Raw genomic sequence first — 16,686 nt, 5'->3', positions numbered from 1 at the left:
GAGAGAGAGAGAGAGAGAGAGAGAGAGCTAGATAATCTTTAAAATACCTTCTAAAATCTCAAAGACTTTAGACTTAGAAGTTCAGGTTTTAAATCCTGTCCCTGATACTTATCTAACTTTGGGACCTAAGGCAAGGCATTTAGCCTCTTTGGGTCTTAGTTTCCAGCATATCAGACTATCTAATCTCTGACATTCATTCCAGATACAGTTTGTTTTCTTTTAGACCTTAGTCTAATCTCTTCAAGATTCTCAAGGATCTGGAGCTAAAGGACCAGGGCTCAGTAGCAACATCTGTGATCATGAGCAAGGTCTCTTAACCTCCCTAAAGCTTTGCTTTTAATCTGCAGAATGAGAGGGTTGGCCTAGCTTGTTTATGAGATCCTTTCCTGCACTAGACCTATTACCCTATGATCCTGTGTGTCTAGGCTGGAACTACCTCAGAGCCTTAGCTGTAAGGCTCAAATCACCACAAAATCCCAGGAGGTTCCAATCAACATGATGAAATGCTATCAGGAAATTTCCCATAGCATTATCTGAAAGACTTATTGTTTATAGAGGATATTGTTACTGACAGTCTGCCAGATTTACAATTCTATTTTGGAATAATGGAATAATGTCTCTGGAAACCTTCTCATTTTCAGTCTCCTGCAGGGGGAGCCCAAGTTTCACACCCCCCATTTAAACTTAAGGAGGGCATCACTAAGGAGTATCACACCACCTCAGCAGCCAACCTTTTAGTTGTAGAATCAGACTCAGTATTTACTATTTCCTGTCTCTCAGCACTCTGGATCAGGGAAAACTACTAGCTTATTTACCATGCTATAAATTTCAGCCCAATGCATCTGATAAATTAGCAACACAGAAAGGTTTTTAAATGGCTAGTCCTTTCTGGGTGATGGACCTTTAACTTCAAATATTAAATACGCTGGCAACTTAGCAGCTGCTCTTATCTCCTTACAGTTCAAAGCTGCAGCCTGAGATCCATCAGGTATCACAAGCTTCCCTCTTGCATTTATAATATTCAAACAACAACAGTCTCATAATCAGATGAATGTAAGTATTGACGATCGCTTTGGTGTAATTTTGTCACTTATGGGTGATAATGGCTTTGTGCTGAAATGAGTGGGTTCTATTCCCTGTTCCATAACATAGTAGTCGGAGAACCCCAGGCAAGTGGTTTTATTATACATAATTTGAAGTGTTTTATGAGAAATTTCCTAATTTCCTTTGAATACTGGAAAGATTAATGCATTTGGAATAAGAGAGTCTGAGTTTGAAAATTGATGCTCTCAGTTACTATTTGTGTAACGTTGATCAACTTCCTTAAGGTCTCTGGGACTTAATTTCTTCATCTATTAAAAAAAAAAGTTGGCTTAGAGAGGAAACAAAGTCCCAGAAATATTAAATGGTTTGTCCAATGTTAGAAAGATAGAGGGGAGGCTAGGTGGCGCAGTGAGTAAGTGCCGGCCCTGGAGTCAGGAGGACCCGAGTTCGGTTCCGGCCTCAGACACTTAACACACACATACACATACACACAAAACTAGCCATGTAACCTTGGGCAAGTTACTTAACCTCAATTGCCTTCCAAAAGGAAAAAAACAAGAAAGATAAAGAATGACACAACCATGTTTCAAACCTAGATTTAAAATTCAGTGTCCTTACTACTATTGTAAGGAACCAGAGATTAGATAGTTTACCTTGTTTTACAGAAAAGGATACATTTTTCCCCCACCCCTAGTTTTGAACCTATGATATTGAAAGATCTTTATAGCACCTTGAAGTTTAATAAGTGCTGTATATATTTTATTTAAGTCTTTTAAACTCCTATGAGGTAGCTACTACAGGTATTTTGTAGCCATTTTACAGATGAGGAAGCTGAGGCTCAGAAAAGTTTAAGTGACTTGCCAAGAGTCACTCTGCTAATAGATGGCAGACTTGGGATTTGAATAAGCATCTCCAGCATTCTTTAAATTACACAATGCTTCCTGGCTTGGACACAGAACAAAACATATATGTACTGAATGCCTGTTGGGTTAGTAACAAATCCCCTTAATAAAAGGAGTTGTTTTGTGAAGTTTGGATTCAGTCAAAGGGCCACAATTGAGGACCTGGAATGCCACATGTGGCCTTGAGGTCACAGCATCCCCACCCCTGTGTTACACATAAGTGATGCAAGGACACAAAGAAAAGAGTTCTTGCCCTCAGGGAGCTTATGTTTTATGGGGTGTGTGTGTGTGTGTGTAACTCTAACATGTAGGTGGACTCATAATGCATTATAGTTTGAAGGAGAGAGGGCTTAATATTTGGGAGAATCAGGAAAGGTTTCTCATAGGAGATGGTACCTAAGCTGAACTTTGAAGGCAGACAAAGGTTCTGCAAGGAAGTCATCAGAAGGGATGGTGTCATAAACATGAAATCAAGTCTGTGAATAGGTACTGAGAAATGTCATACTCTGGTTACAGTCAGGAAGCAAATTTTGTGGGAATACAGAGTGTGTGAAGGAGAATAATATGCAATACAAGAAAAGTAGGTGGGGGCCAGATTGTGGAAGGTTTAAAATGCCAGGTAGACAAGTTTGCATCTTAACCTATAGTCAAATGGAAAGTCACTGAAGGTTTTTGAGCAAAGGAGGGACACGAAGAGCCACATAGTTTAGGTAAATTATTTTTGCTGCAATGTGAAGGACAGATTGGAAGGCGGGGAGATTTAGAACCACAGAGATCACTTTTGAGATTGCTGCAATAATCCAGACATTGTGATGAAGAGAGCAGACAAGAGGCAATGAGCTAGAAGAGTGATCATTTGAGAGGATCAAAGAATGAGAGAGCTGTTGTGGACATAGAATCAGTGTGGCTTCATAACTAATAATATATAGGAAGTGAAGAATTAAGGATGATTCTGCGGAATCAAGTCTATGTAAATGGGAGAATGGGAGAATCCTCAACAGAAACAAAAAGATCTGGAGAAGACTCCTTTCTCCAAGTGTAATATATGTGAGGGTGTGGGGTTGAGGGCTTTAATGGGGGAAAATAATGACTTCCCTTTTGAGTATAAGTAAACCTATAATTCATCACTTTTCCCCCAAAATAGTGATTCCTTTTCAGTTTAGCAAAGCCAAGATAATATATGTGTGTGTGTGGGGGGGGGGGGGGGAGGACAGCTGGGTGACACAGCAGATGGAGCACTGAGCCTGGAGTCAGGAAGACCTGAGTTCAAATGTGGCCTCAGGCACTTATTAGCTGTGTGACCTTGGCCAAATCACAACCCTATTTGTCTCAGTTTCCTCATCTGTAAAATGAGCTGGGGAAAGACATGGCAAGCTATTTCAATGTCTTTGCCAAGAAAAGCCCAAATGGGGTCACAAAGAGTCATACAAGACTGAAACAACTGAAAAACAAAAGATAATAGTTGATAAAGTGATTTTTCAAAAGTTACTCCTAGTATATAGAATAAATGTTTCTGCAGAAAGAATTGAGAACATATGCTTCTCAGTTTCCATGAACTTTAATGTAGTATGATACATACAGAGTTGGCTATTTACCTGAATATGCCTATGAACTAGGAAGGGTATTAGTCTGTTGAGTCATGAAGTCTTTCAAAAAAAATAAACATACCTTTCAAAATTAAGATAATTTAAAAACTATGTCTGTTAGATGGTGGAAAAAATGCTTAAAGGACATATTTAAACATCTTCATTTCCATTCACGATGAAGCTTATTTGAATGTGAAAATATTGTTTAATATGCAAATTCGGTATTTGGTTGTGGATGCCTATCTTGTAAAACTGGAAAAAAAATAGGAACCATTCAATAATTTGGTTCAATTGTTTTGAAAGACTGGTTATTTCCTATATCTGTTTAAAAATAATATTTCTAATGATATATATACACACATATATATATTTGTATGTATGTATACCTGAAGACTATATATATATATATATATATATATATATATATATATATATAAAAATAGATTTTTATGGAAAATTTTCTAATAGTCAGAAGATCTCAAATGCTAGCTCTGCTACTTGTTGCCCATGTCAAATAATTAATTAGTCCCGAATTTGTGTTTACTTTTCCCCTCTGTGTCTCATCTATAAAATGAGAAGGGTTGGACTTCACCAGATTTTCTCTAAGGCCTCACCCTTATATAAGTCTATGCTTTGACCACCCAATGAATTTGCCACTTGATTTCCCAAAAGATAAGTGGTCAAATAATATGAAGAGGCAGTTTTCAAAGGAAGAAATGCAAGCTTTTATTAACCATAAGAGAAAATTATAAAATAACTAGTAATAAAAGAAATGCGAGTTTAAACAGTTATAAGTTTCAACCTAATACCTTTTGGATTGGAACGATAACAGATGAGGAAAATGGCATGTGCCAATGCATTGTTGGTTGCACTTTGAATTGGTTCAACTATTCTGGAAAATAATTTACAATTAAATCCCAAAAGTCACTAAATTTTCTAAACCTTTTGACTGTGTGATACTGGGTTGCAAAATGTAAATGTCAAAGGTGTACACCCCAAAGCAGTAAAAGACTCAGACAAAGAACTTATGTAGAAAAATAGCAAATATTTATAGCCACGTTTTTATTATGGCAAAAAGATGAAAAAAGGTGATATTCATCAAAAAAGAGATGGCTGAATGAATTATAGAGTATGAAGGCTAATAGAATATTATTAGAGAGTAAGAAGTAATACATATTATAGTTTCAATGAATCCTATTAAAATTTCTATGAACTAATATAGCATAAATTGAATAGAACCAGAAGAAAAATTTGTTCAATGACCAAAAGAATTTTAAGGGAAAATAACTCTTAAAGACTACAGAACTCTCAGTGACTAATCACAACTCCATAAGACTAATGATGTGCCATATTTTCTATCCCTTGGCACAGAAGTGGTAGACAACAGGTGCCAAAAGAGATACATATTCAGGCATAGTCAATGCAGAAATTTATTTTTGCTGGAATGTACTTATTTGTTACATGTGGGATAATAACGCAACAAAAGGAACAGAAAGAAAAATGTTATCAATAAATCATTAGAAAGTACCCCACAATGAGAAGGAAGTTAAGAAGGGGATGCATACAAACAAGGCACTTTTGTTACTATAGTGTTAAATTTAATACACACAAAAATCCAAACTACATATAATGTCTCCCATTTCACACACAGTCTTCTGATTTTTGAAATGATCTTGTTTCTGTTTATTACATTCACAGCATCTCTGTGTGTGTGATTATTTTCCACTTTAATCCTAAACCAGTGGTTCCAGCCAGCCTTTACCCAGCAGATGCCCAAGTTGACACATCCACCCATATCTACTATTCTATCATGCCTAGCTCTTCTCATTTTGCCAGCAATAGGTCTTACCTGTTTGGGTAAGGAGTTCTCTCATAAAGTCAACCCCCCAAAAATCTTAAGCCAAAATGAAAATAAAAATACCTCTTTGATGCAAAATAGGTAATGATTCCTCCCCTAGAGTGATTTTCATCAGCACATGTATAAGAGCCATTTATGTAGGTATTCTTTATTATTATCCTCCTATTTTAGGCTTTGGTGTGAACACAGTTCTGTATTATGAGACATTCTGTATTTCTTTTAGAAAAGAAGTGATGGCTGGTCAACTATTTCTTCATTTATTTTACCTTATTTCTTTGAGATTTCTTTGAACATTTATAATCCTGAGACTTATTATGTGGTACTGTGAAATATGTCACACACACACATATACACATATTTTTCAAACATACATGTATGTATGTATGTGTGTGTATGTATGCATATATGTTTATATATACATATTTTGTTTTTGTCCCAAAGTGAAGCCTTGCTTCTGGCAAATAGAAGTACAACCAGTTTCTCTGATATTAAACAAAGTTTTAGTTTGCCAATATATTTTTAGATTTAAGGGCCAATTCAATGAAGTCAGCATTTGCATTTTGACAGGTACGAGGAAAACCTAGATTGTTTGGTTCTGCTTTGCTTTTCAAACAAGACTTTTATTCCCTCCAGTGCTCTAGGCAACACTTTACGACTCCAAGTTACAGAAAATGTCCAAATTGACTTAGCAAAGCAAGTTTTCTAAGTATTCAGTTCCCTATATCACTGAAATCACAGTTGCAGCCCTTATCTCTCTCTCTCTATTCCTCTGAGTACTTATATATCTATGTATCTATCTTTTTATTATCTATGTGATTTCATTGTTGTAAGAAGCAAGCAGAGAAAAATTCCTCCTGATGCAGACTAAGTACGTATCTTACAACTTGCTGTCTTTACAGAGTTACCCTGGAAACTGAGAGATTAATTGACTTTTCAAGATCTCAGACCTAGTATGTGTCAGGGAAATATATGTATGTTTGCATACACACACAAGTATATACAGGGAAGGTCATTCAATCATTTCCTTTTTTGAAAAATACTTAATTTTTGTGAGTGTTGAGTCCTTTATAAACATTAGCATCCTGATTTTATTGTGACTAGACCATGTTGTGCATTTAACTTGGCAAATATATCACATTATTTATCTTCTCAAGTGCAACAGCTGGATAAACAGTTATATGAAAGCATATCTGGTAATTATTTTCAAGTCTAACTTCTCTTACCTTAGCTTTTTTTTTTTTTACTTCATTCCATATGCTATCTCTTTAGTATTTTCAATGTTACAAATGCACATAGAATTTTTTCTCTATTACTCTTTACAAATTGATTATTCTATTTGACTTTTAACATATTTCATTGAAAATACATATAAGAATGAATTTACTTACTATGCTGCTGAGTCATTGAGTTGATATTCTGATGCCCTATCAAAGCAGGCCTGGATTCCTGGGTCTTTCCACAGTCGTTTTATTATCCCAGCCAGTTCAGCAGTCATGGTACCATCTTCTAAGGCACTTGCTATCATGCAGAGTTGTTTCTGGTCTGCCTAAATTAGGTTTTAGTTAGAAGAATGAAATTTTTTTCACTTGGAATCAAATAATACTTTTAAAAAGTAGCATATTTGGGGGGATATTTACCCTTTTCCTTTCAACATGTCTTCTTTAATATCAATAATAAAATGGTACTCAGTGGCCAAGAAGAAACATAACTCATAGTAGCCTGACAGTTTTCTCATGCCATAATGAGTTACTAACAGAAAGTATATTGAGTGTACTTATGAGTATACTTTTCTAAATTTTTTAGTAAAATGTCAAGAAAGACAACTCTGAAGTTCTTTAGAGGGAAACATTGTCATACTGTTCTCAATGGATATTGAGCATGACTCCTTATGGCAAATATCCTGTTTCTGTATCTTTCAAAGCAGCCATTTGATTTATCAAGAAATTAAGAATCATACAGCTTGAAATTTAAATAAAATGAAAGAAATAGGTAGAAGTCTTGTAATAATATTTCTTATATTGTTTCGTATTTTTATTTATTTAGTTGACTTTAGTTTATTGTGATTTCATTATGGTTAGGAACCGCAGAGTAGAAAACCTCATCTCTACAATACAGAAACACTCAATTCTGCTTATTATAATATTATAAAACTTTTTAAAAGCACTGAGAATTTACATGATTTTATTAGGGTCAAACAACTAATATGTGTCAGAGACTACACTTGGACTCAGGTCCTCCTGATTCCGAGACTGACTCTCGATATACTAGTCTTGGCTTCCTCTCTATTTTACTTTTAAATAATACTTCCCTATCCCTCAGAAGAATTATTTCTCCATTTAGTAGCATACAGAAGTGGAATTAGTTTTGATGGGAATTTGGTTAGGCAAGAGAAAAAGTTTAATATTGAAGGTGTTGCAATGGACCTTGGAAGAGACTAGAGAAAATAATAATAATATCTGACATTTTATAGCCCTCCACAAAGTAGATAACATACATTATCTCACTTGATTAACAAAACCTTGTGAAGCAGAGATTATCTCCATTTTTAACAAAAAGCAAACTGAGTCTCAGCTGGATTGACATGTCTACAGTCACAGAGCTAGTTAGTATCAGACTCAGTTTCAGATTTCTTTATTCCAAGTCTAGAGATCTTTCCACTATTCATAGCTTCCTTGTGAACTCTGTCATGACAAAATTCTTTTGCCACTGTAGATAATTCCCGTGAGACTTGCATTTTTTTTCTTAAAGATGCTCACTATTTTCCACAAAAATGACTAGGTTATTATTATGAGTACATTGCAGGTTATGTTTCATGCATTTATCTGGAGTTGTGGCAATGGTCAGAATTTCATAAGAAACAGATCAGAGACCTTATTATGGTAGCCCTTCTATTTGTTTTTAGTACCATCATAATCAGTCCCTATTGCCACAAACAAACTGATCATTCACTGACCTAATTCAATTACAAAACAGCTGAAATCTCCAGCTGGACCATGTCACTGCCGATTCATTTCTTGTAAAGACAACTTTCCTTCCTGACTGGTTGAATGTGAATGAGAATGGCAAACCCTGTTGGTTTTGCTGATGATTTTACATAAAACCTTCCCCTGTGAAAGTGTAATCTGGAGCATTTTATGTAATGAGACAGCTGGTCCCACACCCTTGAATCTAGAGTAAGAATTTTAATTGAGTAAGTCAGTTTTAGCTTTCTAAACCAAAGTTTTATTGCATTTCAAGACGCGAAACTATTTCTTAAGTATGGAGAATTTGGTTGCTTATTTTAGCAAATATAGAAAGGCATCTATTATGGAAGGATGAAGGTACTACAGCATTGGGGAGGGCATAGATGGGATGGGGAGGGAGGAAGTCATCAAATTTTTTTTTACACAAATTAGAAACAGTTCCCTTCTGAAAATACTAAGAAAATTATTACAAGTAATTTCCCCTTATTTTGCTTTCATGGGATAAAAAGTCACAAGAGCAGAAGTTTATATTTACAATTTTTTTTTTTGTATCTGCCTTAGAAATGAACCCGAGTGCATGCTAATCAACTCCTAACTTGAATTACTGCATGTGATTTGCTGCTGAAATGATTGCTCCAAGTTAAGGGAAAAAATGAATTTGAAGAGAGGATATAAGATGAAAAGAAATGAGTTTTGAGACAGCATAATTTAACATAGGACTAAAGATGGCTTTTTGCTAGTGAAGTCTTTGCTTATTACACTAGGTGGTCTTGGGAAGAAAGAGTGGAAAACCGCTGCATCTGAAGTTACTTGATGCAAAGCTGGCCTGGCCAATAATTCTCTCTGTGACTTTGGGCAAGTCATTCCATCTTTGGTTTTAGTTTCTTCCTCTGTAAAATGAGCCAATTGGAATTCATATTTTAAAAGATTCCTTTCAGCTTGAAATAAATGATCCTATGCTTTTTTTCCCTATGTGTCAAAATTTTAAATTTCATACAAGATCATTTTCCCCAAGGCAGTAGGAAAAAAGTGGCAAAGTAGTAGCAAAGTGTCCCAGTTGTCAAGCACCAGGACTTTATCATGTATTGATGTGATTCCTTGACATGAGACAAATAACTCCGATGCCAAGATATGTCACATATTATTGGATATTAGTATTAACATATAGGCAGTGGGAAAAACACTGACCATAAATTTATTTATGCTGAGATCAGATCCTGTCCCCCTGTACACAGTAATGTATGCATGCACCTCTTCAGGGAGCAGTGATTAAGGTCTTGGACTTATTGCCAGGATGATCTTGGTTCAAATCCCAGGTCAGATGATTCCTCACTGGTAGTGAGCTCCTGAAAAGACAACTAAACTTCTTTGAGTCTCAGTTTCCTCATATGTTAATTAGTGGTAACTGGTTGTGACAGAATTGTGAATTTCAAATGAGGCTATGCATGTAAAGTGCTTTGTAAACATTAAAATATTATGTAAGTACCACAGTTGTTATTTCCCTAAAAGGTAAAAACCAGCATTATCACTGGATCTGCATTTTAATAGGGTTCTACTGTTTTTCTATGCAATTTTATATATCTGACAAAGAATAGAATCCCTATTAAATGGTTCCCTGTGCCCTCTGATCCTTGAATTGAAGCACTATTGTCACAATTTATCACGTATTAAAGAGTTGTTAAGAGATCATTGATTCTGAACTGAAAAGGAGGTCATGTGATTCAATCCTTAATTTGCCCAAACTCACACCTGTAGCAGAAAGCAGAAGCAAGATTAGAACCTAGGTCTTCTAAAGCCAAAACCAGCATTCTATTACTGGACTATACCATGACATACCGTATTCACGATGCATTAAAAAGAGTGTTTCAGCTAGAATTCATGACAGTTACAAAGTACCTTCCAATAATAATCCTAAGGGGCCCCTCTAGAAATTTTGGGGGCTGTGATCGGGAGGTGATTTAGAAGAAACAAAAGAAAACACTTTAATAGGGGAGAACAAATCTCAATAACCTTGTGTGGTTCCTGACTACTATGAGGTGTTTGCTTCCAGTCTGACCCAGTCCTAAAGTTTGTGAAGAAGCATTTGCATATCTAGTCCTTCCAGAAACCTATCAAGAATCCCAATAAATTGTATTCAGAAGTGAGACTGTAAAGGATTCAAAAGAATCTGGTTCCCTCAATACTCCCTTGGAATTGTCAAGGATTTTAGGAGAGTCAGATACTGCTCATTCCATAGGAATTTTCATGGCCTGAGAACTTGGATGAGAAGAAAGTGGTCAATTTATTGCCCCCTGGAGATCACTCAAAGTTCTTTCCTCCATTCCAGTACTCTCAAGTGTTTCTAGAATTGGGTGAAGTTGTCCTAGGCTAGGAGGGCAGGTCAGAGAGTACTGGTATAGGAATTTAAGTAATCTACCATGGAGATGACTATTTTTATGGGACCCAAAGTTTGAGTGACAGTATCAGGACAGCAGGCATTCCCTGGAGGACATGTCATTGCATGTCATTGACCGTAATGTTGGATATTCAGGATGGGAGTAAAATGCTGAATCTGCTAACATTTCTCATTTTGCATCTGACATACTGTCCACTGTCCTTGATGTGATTGTACGCAAAATTTATGGCCATTTTATCTCTTTCCTCTGCATCCCCACACATTTTTCTTTTGTTATGTTATGTATTGTCCCGCCCTTGTTATTCATTGTCTGTGACTTTGGGCCACTTGTTCAACCTCATAGTGCTTCTGGTAACTCACTAAGACTGTATGTTGCAGAGGATGTGGTGGTCTGCTATCATTGGGGGAATTTCCTCATCTTGGACCACCTTATATCTTTAAAATCATTTAAATGATTTTTGCCTCTCCCAATTCTTTAAGCCACATTATTATTATATTATATTATATTATATTATATTATATTATATTATATTATATTATGTTATGTTATGTTATGTTATGTTATGTTATGTTATATTATATTATATCATATCATATCATATCATATCATGTCATGTCATGTCATGTCATGTCATGTTATGTTATATTATGTTATGTTATGTTATATCGTATTATATCATATCATATCATATTATATTATATAATATTATATCATATCATATATCATATCATATCATATCATATCATATTATATTATATTATATTATAATGACATATTATTCTACTTAGTAGCATGATTTGTTTGTATATTTGGATTATAAACTCTTCCAAGAGCAGTATTATGGCTCATTTAATTTTGTGATCTCATAGGACCCACTCAAATCTTTTGCTTATAGTAGGTTCTCAATGATTTTTTTTCGGGTGAATTTTTAGAATGCATCAGATGACATGATGAACTTTGAGTCAGGATGACTTAGGTTCACATCATACTTTTTCTTTTTTTTTTTTGGAGTGGAGAAGACAAGGCAGTTGGGGTTAAGTGACTTGCCCAAGGTCACACAGCTAGTAAGTGTGTCAAGTCTCCAAGGTTGGATTTGAACGCAGGTCCTCCTGACTCCAGGGTTGGTGCTCTATTCACAGCACCACCTAGCTGCCCCTGACATCATACTTCTGACACTTACTAGCAGTGTGACCATGGAGAAGTCATTTAGTATCTTTAACATTGCTTTACCTATTTCCTCTTCTATTAAATAGAAACAATATTATTTGTACTATATATCTCAGAATTTTAAGATACTCAAAGGAGATACTATATTTTAACTGCAAACTTTAAAATGTTATGTGCACTTATTATTATTAATCATTATTTTGGGTTAATGTTGACTGCTAGATAATATTCTTTCTTTGTCTTGGTTTTTACTCCTTCCTGAAGGTGTTCTCAATTGAGGGTGTGTAGAAATAAACTACTGTCTCGAAAAAAGTTCTTAGCCTGGGGTCCATGAGCTTTTTAAAAATGATACTGATAATTACATTTCAACATAATTGGTTTCTTTTGAAATGCAATGATTTTTATTTTATGCATTTAGCAATTTTATTCTGAAAAGGGTTCCATAGATTTTACCAGACTGTTAAGGGATCCATCACACACATACACACATGTGAAGATCTTCTAGCCTACAGATGTATAAAATATACAAATTAAAGACTAAATAAAAATTAATCTTTCAACAAATCAAAACCAAATGAAAATAGTGTTAACTTAAAATCATCTGAATAAACAATAGTTCATCAGATTATATGCTAATACTAATATCCAGTAATATGTGACGTATCTTGACATTGAAGTTATTTGTCTCATGTCAAGGAATCATGTCAATACATGAGAAAGGACCAATACTTGACAACTGGGCCACTTTGTTTCTGTTAGTCAATGAGGTTATGAATTGTGAGGCCTTCAACAAAACTCTGGATACCAAGCTTCACTCTTGAAGTGATCCAACTCAATAATTGAATAAATTCTAGTGATAAGATCTCCTTATATTTGAACTTGGTGGTAAAGTGCATGTCATTATCTAAGGATCAGCATAATATCAGTGTAGAAAATACATGCACTAATGGAATGACAGATCCTTTAAATGATAAAGTAAAAAGGTGTGTTGCCTTAATAATGCTGTTTGCTAATGGAAAGTGTATCAGAAAACACCAAAGAGCCTTATGCAAAGGAAGATAAACACATGGAATGGCCAATGTCTATGCTAAATGAAGACACTCAGAATTAAGTGATGAGAACTCAGCAGAAAAGATAAGGACCTAAATACTGAATTATCTGCCCTAATTTTTTTTCATCATAAAACATGTATACACATATAATGTATGTACATATTAAGAAGTAACTTACTGTTAATAATTCTAATAGTGGGACATGCCAACCATGCCAGACCAAGTTTCTGGTAGGCTTTAGTTCTAATCCTGAGTAAACACTGAATAACTGTGCTAACCTAGGCAAGTATTACATTCTCTGAGTCTTGCTTCTTCATCTGTGATATGGGAAAAATAATAGCCCTTCTCTAATAGGTTTGGTGTGAGAGTCAAAGGAGTATGAAAAGTGCTTTGCAAGCCTTAAAGTGCTGTAAGAAGGTCAGTGATTATGATTGAGAAGCACTGTTATAGAAATGAACCAAAGGCATGAAGATATGGTTCCAGATCTCACTTTTGACAAATCATCTGTGCCCCTGGACAGTTTACTTAGCTTCTCAGTGTTCTGAGCAATTCTGTAAATTGCAAAGCAGTTACCAATTGGTTTTAGGAGAGGGATTTCCCTATACCACAGTTTCATAGTTTTGGAGTGGGAAGACACCTCAAATGTCAAGTACTCCAACCTGTACATTTTACGCATAGGGAAACCAATGCTAGAAAAATTGATAAGCCCAAGGCCACTTGGGTAGCAGCTAGAGAGCCAGCATGTATAGATCATTTTAAGGTTCACAAAGTACTTTACAGATATTATCTCTGAGAGAAAGGTGCTGTTTTGCAGATGAAGAAACTAAGGTTGAGAGGTTAAGTGACTTGCTTGGGTCCACAAAGCTAATACCTATTTGAGGTAGTATTTGAACTCAGGTCTTCCTGATTCCATATCCAGGTCCCTCTATATCCACTTTGACAAAGACAGAATTTGAACGAATGTCCTGTGACTCCAAACCCACTGCTACTTTTGTGTGCTACCATGCTACCTCACCAATGAAATCTCAGGCCTGCACCCCAAAAATACTTATTATTGAATTAAAGGTTAATGGCCTTAATTTGCTCATCTTTCAGATGGGGACAATAATACTTGTTCTAAAAAAATAATACTTCTTCTACATAATAATACTTGTTATATAAGTTATCCATTATTGTAAGGAAAGGGTAAGGTAAACTTACATGAAAAAAAAATTATAAAAGTACTTCCACACATGAAATATACAATCCACAGAAACATTCCTGGTCTGAACCACAGAAAAGAACCTGCATGAAGGCCAATGACATAGTTCTTTTAGTATGACTCTGTGCTAGGCAGTTCATGCCATGAATTTCCAAATGTAGTCCCTTAATTCTGGGACTAAAGTCTGGAACAAGTTGTAGCTATATGAATGGATATAACATTTGTCCAGTCAGTTGAACAAAACTTTATTAATGAATGAATTAATTAAGGAAATTTGTGGCATCTGCATAAACAAGCAATATTTTAGGTGATTGTTAGCCAGTGTACAAAGTTATGTTAGTTGCATTTTAATATGGTATTTATTATATAGTATATAATATTATTTATTATAGCATTAATATTTTTAATGAAATTAAAATAGGGGAGGGAATAAAAAAAGAAAAAAGACATTTACATGCTAACTTTGCTATGTATTTAGAAGAAATAGCAAGTTGCACATAATTAATTTGCAGTTTTGTTTTCAATCATCTTTTTATTATATTATGTCATGAAAATATTTGTTTTATTCCACAAATTAAAATAAAATAAATTTCCTAAAAGCAAAAAAGGAAAGCAAATAAAATAAAAAATATATGTGATGGGAAAATGAGATCTTTACTATTTTTCTTCTAAAAAAAGTTGCATGAAAGGATTATCTAGGCACTTATTAGATATTTCTGAATGGATTTCAGTTTGTCCCATATGACATTTCTTTTGAAGGATGCTACAAATGTGTCTTCTCCTATTACTTAGCTATTGTATTTGATCTTTATTTTATATTTACTCCACTAACAGGATGCCAAAATAAGCATTGGGAGCAGATGCTTTTATGGTCCTCTGAATGAGAATTCTTTATTTCTGGATAAGGATGGATATCCTAAGACCTTTGCTTTGGACTTCATATCTTCTCCAGCTTTCAACCAGTGTGGAAATTGTGGTATTGCTACCTAATACCTGTGTGACCTTGGGTAAATCACTAAACAAATTTTGGTCTCTTTCCTTATCTGTGAAATTAAGGGGTTGTATTAAATGACTTCTCAGTTTCTTCTAAGCTCAATATCCATGATTTTATAATCCCGTCATGTATGATCCTATGCTCTACCTGGCTAAATTCTCAGATTTCTGTCATTTATTTTACCAAAGCTTTTTTTGGGTAGGAGAGAGGGGTAGAATATAGATTGAAAAATAACTTGGCTTAGTAGATAGAAAGACAGCATTAAAATCAAGAAACACTAGGTTTAAGTACTATTTCTGACATAGACTAGCTATGTGACCCTGAGGATGTTACTTAACTTCTAACTGTCTCAGGCCACTCTAATATTATTAGATGTAAAAAAGTCACAGTATACATTGTTAGAAGGAGTTTCTCCAGTGGGAGTTCTCTTTTTGAAGGACACAAGTCCAGTCCAAACAAACAAAAAAAAAATCCCACTAATGGCTTATGATTTCCAACATGAAAAATACCATATTTCTACCTCTAACGAATTTATGAGAGGTAGAAGAGAACTGTGGGTAATGGGCTAGTTTTAGAGTCAGAAAGATCTGAGTTCAAGTTCTGTTTCTGATAAGTGCTACATATAATGACCATAGACGAACTTGGAACAAGAAGATATGAGTTTGAATCCAGACTTTGCCAATTGCTTTTACCATGATTCTGGACAGCACGTTATCTCTATGGATCTCTTTTTTCATCCACAAAGTTAGAGGGTTAAACCAAATACATCTGAAGTCCTTTCCATCCCTATTATTTCTGTTTTGGAAAAAAAAAATTGACTACCCTACAAATTGGATTTCATAAAACTTTAAATCCTTTATATCTGTGAAGCCAAAATATTCCTGTGGATTTAGATTTTATCAATGGAGTTATTCACTTCAGTGATGCAGATTGTAACATCCCTTCTCATCTTATTTCCCTTATCCATATTCTCCTATAAATCATTTATGAGGGAGTGTGCCTATTAAACACACTGGAGTCATCTATTTAAGTATTTTAATTTTATGTGTTTACCAGTACAACACATAATCTGTCCATTTGCTACCTTTCTCTCTAGCCACTTGATATTTTTCAATCATAAAGCACAGTGCAAAGTATTTGGCACATAGAAGGCATTTAATAGTGCATATTGAATGAAGAAATGAATTTCCCATATAGTTCTTTTTTAATATTTCAATCCAGAAAATAAAGAAAGAAACTTTCTTTTAAAATATATGTGCAAGTATATGATGGTAAGACAAAGAGGTAGTATATTGGTTGAATATGAAATTTAGCCCACAGAGACCTCAGCTATAAAATAATTTGTGGCCTAGATAGAAGCATATTTGGGATTTGGGGTACTTGTATTCAGTTAATAATAGCAGTAACAAGAGTGGTAGTAACTAAAGTGTTAAAGTCTCCAAATTGCATCATAGATATTATTTCATTTGATCTTCAAAACAACCCTGTAAAGTAGGTGCTATTTTTATCCCCATTTAACAGAT

At 34.8% G+C, this 16,686-nt stretch overlaps 1 protein-coding gene across 2 annotated transcripts in view; it reads right to left on the bottom strand.

Moving 5' to 3' along the window:
* Positions 1 to 16,686, bottom strand: part of LOC138175880 (guanine nucleotide-binding protein G(t) subunit alpha-3) — a 125,278-nt gene that overhangs the window by 24,853 nt on the left and 83,739 nt on the right. For both annotated transcript variants that reach the window (XM_069106523.1, XM_069106522.1), the window contains one exon: positions 6,779 to 6,936. In XM_069106523.1, the coding sequence (XP_068962624.1) occupies positions 6,779 to 6,936 (158 nt within the window). The remainder of the gene's footprint in view (positions 1 to 6,778; positions 6,937 to 16,686) is intronic.

This window comes from Petaurus breviceps, unplaced genomic scaffold, assembly GCF_028583685.1.
Source record: "Petaurus breviceps papuanus isolate PSGF00001 unplaced genomic scaffold, PetGlider_PUasm1.0 79, whole genome shotgun sequence".
Classification (NCBI taxonomy): Eukaryota; Metazoa; Chordata; class Mammalia; order Diprotodontia; family Petauridae; genus Petaurus; species Petaurus breviceps.
The sequence above is the reverse complement of the archived record's forward strand: the minus strand, read 5'-3'. Positions and strand labels throughout refer to the sequence as shown.